The sequence below is a fragment of the Aulostomus chinensis genome, chromosome 13 (assembly GCF_037954235.1).
Source record: "Aulostomus chinensis isolate RoL2024-O1b breed Wild chromosome 13, RoL_Achi_v1.0, whole genome shotgun sequence".
In the NCBI taxonomy this organism is placed as follows: domain Eukaryota; kingdom Metazoa; phylum Chordata; class Actinopteri; order Syngnathiformes; family Aulostomidae; genus Aulostomus; species Aulostomus chinensis.
The window spans coordinates 10,080,001-10,091,835 of NC_141332.1; the positions used below are offsets into that span (position 1 = coordinate 10,080,001).

The following is an 11,835-nucleotide window of genomic DNA, read 5'->3' on the forward strand; positions in this document are numbered from 1 at the left end:
AATATTAAATAAAATAGAAAAAAAACTTTTCATGTCCCTAAATGAAGAGAGGTCAAGAATAATACTTTCAATTGGGGAAGTTCTATTATTCAAAAAAGGGCTTTTCATCTTTACCCTTTTTCAATAAAGTAAGGCAATCAAAACATTGAAGGCAGTGCAACAGCTGTTTTGCAAAATTGATGGACCATTTTGAATTTAACTGTTTCCATAAAACCCTTTTGATGCAGTATTTCCAAATATGTTGATGGGAACATAACTAATAAGGAAACAAATGAGAAGACAAAGCTGCCGGTGTGTTTATGGTTAGCGTGTGTTTCCTGCCATCACTCGAGCTATGAGACCTCATACCTGAAGGCAACATGGCCGTTGGGATTACTTTTATCCGACATCTGGCTCTTAGACAATGTTCATATCAGAGGGTGAGGAGATTCAATGACAGGTTGCTTATTTTCTCCCTCCAAACCATTTCACTCCTCTGTCTCCTCTGCCTTTTTTCCCCGAAGCAACACAAGTGGACATAACACAAAGAAACAACCTCTCTGCCCCTTCTGCTTCACACTCTATCACTCTGCTGCTGGGGGAGCAGTTTTGGCTGATCTACATTGATTACTAAGGGCCATTCGCTATCCCCGGTGCCGGAGCAACCCCCCCCCCCCCCAAAAAAAAACAACAACATCCAAGCCTTCTCATTCATCAAAGTCGCACCTGCCAGACTGTCACCCCAGAGATCTACTGTCAGCTTCTGTCTTTCTTCCTCTCCCCCTGTTCTCATTGTTTCCTCCTCAACAAATAACTGCCACATCCCAAACAGTCAGGGGAGAGGACCAGATTCCTGCTTCGTCCAGTGTCTGTAATTCCTGTAAACATGTGCTGCAGATGTCTGTCACTGCAGCTGCACCTCATTGACTGGCAAAAAAGCTATGCAATACAATTCAACACCCCAGAGCTTCCCTGACACCAGTCAACAGGCCTAAAATTGCAGCTTAACCCCCCACCCACCCCCCAACACCCTCTATGTCTTAACACTTATATCTCAACTAAGAATCCCCTTCCTGGGGTGTTGTTTGCTCCTGAGGGTGAGAAGGAGTTGAGCAAAAGCAGGGAAATACATTGCAATTTCTCCCAGCAGATCTTACAGAGGAATATGAAGCATTACAGTTCTTAACAAAGGGGTTATTATTACATATTTATGCTTATAACTCCATGGAGTGATAGCTTTGAATGTGGTGCATTGAATAATACATTAAATGCATCTGCTCAGCCTCTGTCTCTTGTTAGCTATTGTGTGTGTGTGTGTGTGTGTGTGTGTGTGTGTGTGTGTGTGTGTGTGTGTGTGTGTGCACGTGTGTCCATTGAATTTTGGAATGCAGCCTCGCACAGATTTCTATTCAGTAATCAGAACAAGCCACAATGTGATGGGGAAAACCTGAAGAAGCTGATTGTTGCATCTGATGCACACAAGGAAGCATGCAGCATCTTTTTATGTACAGTATGATTAGGTCAAATCTATTGATCAAAGCATACGAAATGAAGTATTGATGCCTTCTGTCTGGCAAGGCTAACGAGATAACAGTTCAGCCAAATCATCCAAAGTACACCTCAGATGTTACTGCGAAGAGAACAGGCTATGCAGGTGAACCAAAAATAAACTGTGATATCCAGAGAAAACAATTTGACGATCAACGCATGGAGATTTAGCCGTGATGATGAAATCATTGTGACTGACACAGGGAAAAAAACAGGAAGTTTTGATGAATTCCGATGATTTCTACATTTCTTTCCTCATTTAAAAGGCCACGTGGGTCCAGTGTGAACATGTCAGGGAGGATGACTCCAGGTGTCACGACAGCAGAAATAAGGGAGTCAGCCACTGAACTTCCACCAGTCCAAATTTCAACATTGAAACCAAAATTTCAGTTTAATCTTAATACAATCTTCACTGGCTTTTTTCGAAAAGCTTGCCCACCTGAAATGTCATCCCATCTGAAGTGAGGCTTGGTTTAAGTTATCACTTCATTTTAAGCAAATTTACATGCAAAAAGCTGGAGCTTGACTTGGGTCTTGAGGTTCCCTGAGCAGTGGAAGCCAGTGGTGTCACTTGTTGATCCGCCCAAGTTTTATTTCAGATGGTGGTAGAAAACTCTCACACTCATCATCTCTGTCTCAACAATAAACTCATTAAACCTGTTGCGAGAACCCCCCATAGTCTTGCTCCACATGATGTTATTGCTCAGTATCCCCAGCACTTACGGCACTACTTCAATTCAACAGAAAACATTTCAGAAATTGTGCATCATCGACTTGGTACTGAAGTATGGGATCTTGTGGCATCCCTGATGTACAGTAGATGTCCACAACCATGTGATGCGCACCTGGAAAAAAAAAAAAAAAAATATATATATATATATATATATATATATATATATATATATAATCTCTCCAGGAACTCCGGCTTCTTCCCAGGATCTTTAAAAACTGTATCTATCTATATGCCTGTGTCAAAGCTCACTCCGCATTTGTATGTTCTCTTCAATCGACTGTGAGGGACAAACTCATTCACCACTCATAGAAGCAATATAATACAAATGATTTTTCTAGAGTCAGTGATTGAAGCAACATCAATGTGTGGAAAAAAAAAACGTTTTTGCTGTCAGAATAGAAACTGCAACATTCATCAACATTTCCTGTATGAATCAGACCCGTGACATCACCTTCTGTCACATCCAGACTGCCGCCTGAATTGCATCAGTAACATAATAGACACACACACAATAAACCCGCTGACACTTTTGTTATACATATGACATTTATATACACAGCTGACAGTAAATACCTCCGGCATCACTGATAAAACCGTCTACTTCCAACAACAGAAGACTTGATTTACCATCCTGGACTTGACCTCCACCTGTACACTCTTTCTGTGACACAGACACCTGCATACATCCCATCATTGACAGTGTTTCATATCTGTCCTCTAGCACCCCTCATTCTCCTCCCGTTCTCACCCCCCCCCCCCCCCCACACACACACACACTTCCTCCTGTGCCTTATTGGCTGTATTGAACGGCCAGGCAGGCCTCTGTGCGGTGCTCAGCTCATTGATCACGGCTGCTTCATAGATCCTTTCCCAGTCCTCTTTAAAGTGACCCTCAGAGACTCCGGGAAATACTGCCGCCTGCATCACCGTGACACCACAAATCGTCTTTTCCATAAACACTAATTAGTCTTAATGAAGGGTTTATTACTAGAATGACTAAACTGGACACAAAATCAAATTCAACTTAGTGAATCCTGCAGATAAATGAAAAAGCAAATTTGGCTCCCAGGTGTAATGTCCTGTAATTTAAAACCGATCCTCTTCACCAAAAATAGTCAAAGCTTAGCCTGAATCTCTCAACACACACACACACACACACACACACACACACACACACACACACACACACACAAAAACACACACTATCAAAGAGGAAGAGTAGATAATACAGGCATGAGCCTGCAGGGGGATTCGACACCAAGCTGGCGATTCAGTTACGTCTTTATTATAAACCACGTCAATAGCAGATTATGGTAATGTGATATCTAACTGAGGAGAACGGTGACTAATATCTTCCATGTGCACACACACACACACACACACACACACACACACACACACACACACACACACACACACACACACAGCAGGCCTGGCGGTTATTTTTAACCAGTGAAATAACATAGTCCACCTCTGAAGATGAGCACACACCTATACAGAAGCTCCATGGAGAAGAAAGCGTGTTCCATCATTTACATGACTCAGTTCATGTGTAGAACTTAGGAAGCACAAATGCAAATTAGTGTTTCCATTATGCAGACGATGTTCCCATCATCATTACTATCCTGATGACTCCGCTGGCGGGAAATAAAATAAATCACATCACCATCAACCACTCCATGTTTTCTCTATTATGTGTTGTCTCTCTCTCTGTCCTTGTCATCTTTTTTTTTTATCAAACTAGACGTGACTCTTCAAGCAGGTGCCACCAAGTGCATGTGCACTTATGTGTGTGTGTGTGTGTGTGTGTGTGTGTGTGTGTGTGTGTGTGTGTGTGTGTGTGTGTGTGTGTGGTTAGGAGCGATTGTTCCTAAAGGAAGTGGCAAGTAATAAGAGCCAGCTGATGAGTATCACCCTCATCCGGAGCTCCATTCATCACCATGCACAAGGGTCCATTCACACACTGCTTTTCACACTCATGGACCCCAAGAGTCCCGGGCACTTTCCCACCGTACACTCACACCGAGGTGAACTGTCGCTCACTCAAGACATCCTACACAGATGTCAGAACAGGCACCCAGATGCACACACGCACACACACACACTAACGCCTCCACACAAGCATACTAAATAGCAACCCAGGAATAGGCTGCTTTTCTTCTCTGACTCATTCCAAAAAGACCTTGGAGATATTTGTTAGTCGTACCAACGAATTCCTATAAAGACGTGTCATTGAAATACTATTTTAGAATGAGTGACACGGAGCAGGAAGAGGTGTCATTTTCATTTCTGCCGTGTGAATCTTCCTGACACACTTGTGCCACAAATTACCATGTGCATGGACCGCAATGATATGAGTGACACAGCGAAGAAAAGAAATCAAATTTGATAGCATCACATTGACGACTGAGAGGAGGGGACAGCATGGAAAGAGAATGTGTGTCAAGGTTCAAGAAGAAAACATTCATATCTAAATAAGTGATCTGTGTTTGCATTTTTTGATGTTTTTCATTAATTTTGAAGGTGACTTTTTTACCTTTGAACTGCAGATAAGACATGCTGCAGTGTGGAATTCAAGTATATTGTATATTTGCAACCCCCCCCCCCCACACACACACACACGCATACGTACACACACTGTCATCCTGCTGTTATAGGCTCCATGTTTGATCTGCTAGCAGCATCCCTGAAAATGTTCAGCTGCAGCCTGACCTTCATATTCGTGTCACATTCCTTTCTGAGCAGATGACCGTCCCATCAATGAGGGCGTGTTAGGTGTGTTTACATTTCATTTCACGGCCTCCATGGTGGATGATGGATTTGCTTCGTATTTTCTACAGCTTATCTTGTATTTTTTTGAAGTTGTCTTTGCTAAATAAAGCTCACTTTGAGTGGCAGTTTTATGGACAGTCAACATCTTGAAGAAAATGAGAGTAAATCAGGCTTCAGTAATAGCAGCCATATCTGAACGTCCATTAATCTGCATGAGTGCTGTTGCACATAATGCTTTACCTCCAATTGAATTCCAATCTCTTAAACTCAAAACGGCTACAGTCACATGACATTAAACCTCTGAGTCGTTGCGTCATTGTTTGTGTCTTTTTCATCTTCAGTGAGCTGAAATTAGAAATGGAACAAAGAGTAGTTTTACATTCCAGACAGGTTCAAAAAGCAACAATCTACATCTGAAATCCATGAGAAATATGGTAAGGTGATGTCACACACACACCTGGCTGAGAAAGCCACATTTCCTCTAAGAGTGTGACTTCACTAGTGTGTGAATGAGCCATGGGCAAAGTCAGAGTGAGGAAAAACAAGTGATGAAAACCCCTCAAGGGACAAAATCTTGACAGAATACAAAAGAGGGATGAGTGCAGGCTTCAACAAAGAAGAAACAATTTAGGCTGGCATTTCTTTTGTGTTATGCTCAGACACGCAGTTATTGTGTAGATGTAACACACACACACACACACACACACACACAGCACAATCCAGAGTAGAGTGGCATCTCCACTGTGCTCTGACCGGCGAGTGATGATAAATCCTGCATCTCAACCTCCAATCTCAAAATCATCAAACACACTCTCTGATCTCGCAGCCATGACATATATTTGTACCTGCATGCACGCATGGGAGAGGGTTTGGGGGATAAGACTCTATGTTCTTTCAGAAACAGAAAATCGGATTGTGGTCCTGTGGTTAATTAGAAGTGCACTGAATGTGTTTCTCTTTGTTCACCTCGCCTGCTGCCTGAGCTCTCATCTTTGCTCTGGCTCCGGGAAAGGCTCGCTGGGATCAGCCGTTTTCAAATCCGCGGAGCTATATAAATCGGATGTATACTATATATGATGTATATGCACCCTCACACACAACTGGGGGGTGTGTAGTGGCGCTGCAGAGGTTGCTGCTTTTAAATCCCCGCGGCTTCCCCGGAGCGCACTATCACGCTGCAATCATGCAGAGGACGCTTTATTGTGGCTCCACGCAACAGTTATTGACCTGCGCTCACACAAACCGGAATAGCGCTCGATCAACTCGATCAAAACAAAAAAACAAATAAATAAATGTACTCACAGGCATATGTCATGGAAAAGCTATTTCCCATCTTGACCATATCCACCTGCGGCACCAGTTTGGGGATGTCCTGGTGGTGAGAGAGGGCGAAGCGAAACACCTCATATTCGTGCGATTCAGTTGGGAACAATCCTCCTGTTGAGCAGCAAAGAAGTGTTAATTATCACGAGAGGAAAATCACAACTTCATAAAAGGAGACAGAATCTTCTCTCACCTATATTGATGTTACTTGGGAAACTTGCGCTTGAACCCAGGCACATCCCCAGCAAACTGGTGTAGAGGATGGTGACGCTTCGCTGCATATTTCCTTTTGCATTGGCGAAAGCGAAAAGAGCCGAAATCCGAGCATAGGTTTGTCCGTGTTCCAAGTTATAGATCCCCCGTCAGAGCAGCATAGAGAGCGGCTTCACCGGCGGCGACGCGGATTTAGCAGCGAGACGATGATCGCAATGGCGAGGAGTGGATAGCTGCTCTCTCCTCCTTTCCTTCCCTCTCTCTGCTGATGCGCCCTCGTCCTTGGCTGCTGTTGTGTTTGTGCGTGTGCGTGCGTGTGTGTGTGTGTGTGTGTGTGAGTGTGTGTGTGTGTGTGTGTGAGAGAGAGAGAGAGAGAGAGAGAGAGAGAGAGAGAGAGAGGGAGAGATTTGATTTCAGCATGCACTGCAAAAAATATGCACGCATAGAAAAAGAACTGTTGATTTGAAATCTCCTGATAAAAACTTTCTCCCCCACAATGCAGCAAAAATGATTGCTAGGAAATGTTGGTTAGTATTTCATAACACGATGAAGAAGGGCAGGCAGAAGAAGAAGACAAATGTCACACCCCTTCTATAAAAACAACAGTTTTCAATGATAGACAAGTGATATCATCTCACTTTATATCAGGATGCCTTCATATCTGAAACAGGAAATAACGTTTTCACACTCACTCAGCTGTGTGACTTGCAGGATGAATATTTTTACAGTGTACACACTCAGAGCGCACCCCCATGTCCCTGCAGGTTTCATGGATATCCATTCATTCACCTGCAAGAGCAGAAAATCCATGTTTATTATGTCTACTGTTACTCCTTTTAGCAGTGAGTCATTTTTTGGGAATGTCATGTGTATTTTTTCAACAATTCATACGTTTAAAGCCTTTGTGGACTTTATTTAATATGAACTCTATTTTTTTTTGGTACTCTCAGATAAATACTGATAAATGTGATGAGTAAACACCTCTAAAAAGAGTGTTTCTGGGTTGAAATGATTGGGCTAATGTCTGGCGGTGGCAGGCTGTTGTTGCATTAGTACTGTAATTTCACACACGTCAGCGTTCGATGAATAAGCTATCAATGATTCTGTCATTCCGTTGCGCAGGGAAATAACCTCCACCTGCAAGCTGATGGTGGCTCACCAGGTGCTCTGAAAATAAAATATGAATATGAGCATTAATTCAGGGATCATTAATGTCTGGAAAAACATTTCATCTTCACTATGTAGTTAATCATTGACATGGATGTATGAAGGGCAATCAAAATTCCACTGCACAATTATTGCAAAGATAAATTACAATGATGATATTATTGCAATGTTTATTGCAGAAATATAAAAAGAAACTGAATTGTATAAGAACACTCTCAGTCTCTTTTTTCAGCAAATGAATTACACTCGAAATACGAGATACCGACCCTTGCCAGCGCTGGATTATTTACAATATTTCATCACAGTGACACAGTTTTGATGGTCAGTTTGTTAACGTCACGACTATCGGTTGCTGTACGGCGTCACGTTGATGGAAAGATATGCAGGTCCTGCATCAGGAGTACTTCATGAAAGGCTTTGGAGGAACATATAACAACGGTTTTAGTGTGATTAAGGGAATAATTAAAAGGTCTGAAGAGAAATGAATCCTTTTTGCCGTGCATGATTTCATGTCACTAACACAGAACTATAAAATAAACACAGCAGGGTGACAAAATAACCACTTACATCCTTTTGAACTGTAAGTGCAGTTCTGGAGAAAACTGTCCCGGGGGGTGGGAATTTAATACTGCATATATTTATTTCATTCATTGGCGCAGTTATAAAATATCCAAATTCCAAATGGCAATTCCTCACAATCGGTTATTTTAGTGAAAAAAGGTAAATGCCTGCAAGTGCACATGGCAAAATCAACCAACAGTGGTGAAATTTATGTGAGACTGATTGCCCACCCCACCTCGCTGCAACATCCTGGCACTAGTTCAGCCAATGGAGAGGAAAACCTGCCTCTGACAAGAGCATCACAGGGTATTTTTCCCCCAGAAAGGTTGGGGAATAAAATCTTATGCTAAGTCCAACAGTGAAAACCCTCGCTAACATCCTTTAGATGTTGCACTCGAGCAACAGTACGGAAGGAGGTGAAAGCTTGTTTAATTTTTGAACGATTAAGGTCCCATGAACATAGATTGTCCTCGCCTTTGTTCATAATACGGAGATGGAACAGAAATAATGGTTGGGCAGACATTCATTCCAATACTTCCCTCACATCCTATGTCCTTTTGTTCTCTGTGTGTAAAGAACACATTTGATTAATACATATTCATCCCTCCATTTTCATAGTGTTTACTTCAGTGTTTCGATGTGCTGCAAGTTTGTGTGTGTGTGTGTGTGTGTGTGTGTGTGTGTGTGTGTGTGTGTGTGTGCTCACCCCACTAGTGCCATGCAATCTTTTTTAAAGCCTGATTAATGCAAACAGATCTTAGAATAGCATTAGTAATGATAGCAAAATTTTCTGTGGTGTTAAGTGGAGGAATAACAATCACAGAGGCAATTTCTTGTTGCTTAAAAATATCATCAGACACATGGGAGACTAAGCAAGGGAAATAGACCTTTTTCTTACCAAAGACTTCTCCATCATACATCCTAATATGAGTATCTGTCTGAGCGGTTTAGGAGTCCACGGGAAGTGTATAATGAGGCTAATCTGTCAGAATCTATGGGTGGGGGTGGGGGTGGGGATGGGGGTGGGGGTGGGGGGGCTCCCTGTATGTTTTTCCTATAATTGAGCCACTGCACTGGTGTTGTCAAGCACTTATGCACATCAGAGAGCATTCGCAGAGGTGAAAAAAGAATAGAATATGAATGAGATGCAGGTACATCTCAGCAAAATACTATTAACCTGCAGTAGATGTTTGGTGTTTTTAATCTTTTTCTAGAAAAAAGATTTGATGGCCAATCATATATTTCTGCTATAACAGTCAGTGTATACGAGTCTCGCATTCATTCCTGCTGTCTAAATATTGTGTAAAACTGTGTTTTTGTATCAGTATTTGCATGAATCTGATCATAATTTAAAACAGCCTACTAAAACATAAGAGGAAACAGTCAAATGTATCTTTTTTCAATCAAAATCCAGGTACCTGAGTTTTATATCTCAGCCCATCCATGAATTACAGTATATTCCTTCATCTTTTTCAACACCATCAGCAGTTGATGCCTTTCTTGTTCTCTTTGAATTCACATTTCCACCATTTCAAGTGCTCTGATTTTAACAGTGAGGGCAATGATGAATGATGAATGAGATAAGCTTTTAAAAAGTGTGTAAAATTGATTTTCATGTGGATATCTCTCTCTCCAACCTTAATTTATTAGGTTGTCAGGTGTCTCCCCCGTTTTGTGTTCAATAAAAGCCTGTTTTGTTAGTTAGTGCTTTATGTTGAAATGGTATTCATCTCATCAAATGTTTCCCAGCAGTACTGTTTGTTGGTTCGTTGTCTTCACCTGTGTCCTTGTCAGCATAATTCATGGTTCCTGACCAAATCAGCATTTTCTCTCTCCTAACCACACTCCTCAGCTGTATCCTGTTGTGTCCTTCATTCACTTTTTGTTTTAGTTCCGTTTCCGTGTCAGTATTTGTCTAATTGTCTCTTCTGCTGCCTTTTTACTTTCCTGCATTGTCTTCGAAAGGCTTTACCAAGATATGTCATCAGCCCTTCTGTTGGTTGAGTTCTTCTTTAGTTTTGACGTAAGAATCAATCAGTTCTTAAGTTCCTGGCGGACAGCTACTGATTTTTCTGCATTTGGGGTGCAGGTACACCACAAATCATTACAGCTGCAATTGGAAACCAATTTTTACCAATTTGAAGTTCATCAGCTGCCCTTATGGAGCGCTTCATAATCTCTAATGTGTTTGTGAAAGGCCTCCTTCTGTTTATCTGCCCTTGGTGCATTGAAAAAACATCTGTTTTTACTACTTTTGCTGTAAGTTCAGATAGACTGTTGACACTGTGCTATCAAAGACAAGCTACCCAGACAGCAGTCGTATTTGGGCCTTGTTTGGGAGACATTTGGAACTTCTGGTTCTGATGCGGACCAAATTTGGGCCAAACATTAATTGTTTTCTGGCCATTTAGCTAAGTAATAGGCTTTTCCTCTTGCAGATACATCTGCAGAGTTCAATGTGGGTGTTCAACACAGCAGACAAAATTAGCATCTCACCCCGGGCTAATGAGCAGGCATTGCTATCACCTTACAGGAGTGTAGTCTGTGAAATTACAAATGCCTGAAATCTTTATATGTAATGAGATGTTAATCCCAGCGACAAGAATAGCCTCTTAAACAACAAAAAACATTTATAACTTTAGGTTCCCTGATTTGCATGAAAGAAATACAGAGGTCAAGACCTCTGAAATCAGTCGTCCTGATTAGACTTGTGGAGTTGTTTAGCAATAAAATCAGTATCCAGTGCATATTTATGGTGGTAAAAACACTGAAACACAGCACACATACACTACTCACAATAAGTTAAGGATATTTGGTTTTCGGGTGAAATTCATGGAAAAGGTAAGAAGTTCATGCTACAGTGATAATACAGTTAAGTAGAAGCATGCAATGGGGATTTCCTCATCTCAAGCAATTTATGGAAACAAAAGCCAACAACAGTGGTGGGTATACCACAACAAAAAAAATGTCAGTGTCTCAATAATGTCTCTTGTGCGCTTGACAATGACATCTCATGCGAATCACAAGTCCACTGATTGTCTGCTGAGGCATGGCATTCCACTCTTCTTGAAGGGCGCCACCCAGGTCATTGAGGTTTTAATGTTCGCAGTTACGAGTCTCTACATGGTGACTAGAAAACCTGTGGGGTTCAGGTCTGGAGAAAGTGAAGGCCACTCCATTCAAGGAACCCCAGTCTCCAGCAGCCATTCCCTAATGATGCATCCTCGATGAGCTGGAGCACTGTCATCCATGAAGATGAACATAGGCCTGTGTTGTTCATGCAGAGGCACAATGACTGGATATGTGATGTTAGTGAGGTAGTGTGGGCTTGTCACCGCACCATTCACAAAGTGTAGGGCAGTTCTGTATTGACCAGACACACCTGCCACACTGTAACACCACCGTCAAAGACTTATCTGGTGATAACAGTGGCTAACGCATAGCGCTCTCCTTATTGTCTCCAACATCGTTGGCAACCATAATTTCTGCTCAACGTGAATCGACTTTCATCGGGGAACAGCACTTAGGCCCACAGGTCC

The 11,835-nt window shown here is 42.0% G+C and overlaps 1 protein-coding gene across 3 annotated transcripts in view; it reads right to left on the minus strand.

The window, feature by feature from the left end:
- gria1a (glutamate receptor, ionotropic, AMPA 1a) overlaps positions 1-6,867 on the minus strand; it is a 69,621-nt gene extending 62,754 nt beyond the window's left edge. For all 3 annotated transcript variants that reach the window (XM_086223083.1, XM_086223082.1, XM_086223084.1), the window contains exons 1-2: positions 6,549-6,867; positions 6,335-6,469 (exon numbers count right to left, since the gene is read on the minus strand). In XM_086223083.1, the coding sequence (XP_086079209.1) occupies positions 6,335-6,469; positions 6,549-6,636 (223 nt within the window). In that variant the 5' untranslated portion in view covers positions 6,637-6,867. The remainder of the gene's footprint in view (positions 1-6,334; positions 6,470-6,548) is intronic.
- Positions 6,868-11,835: the final 4,968 nt, after the last annotated feature.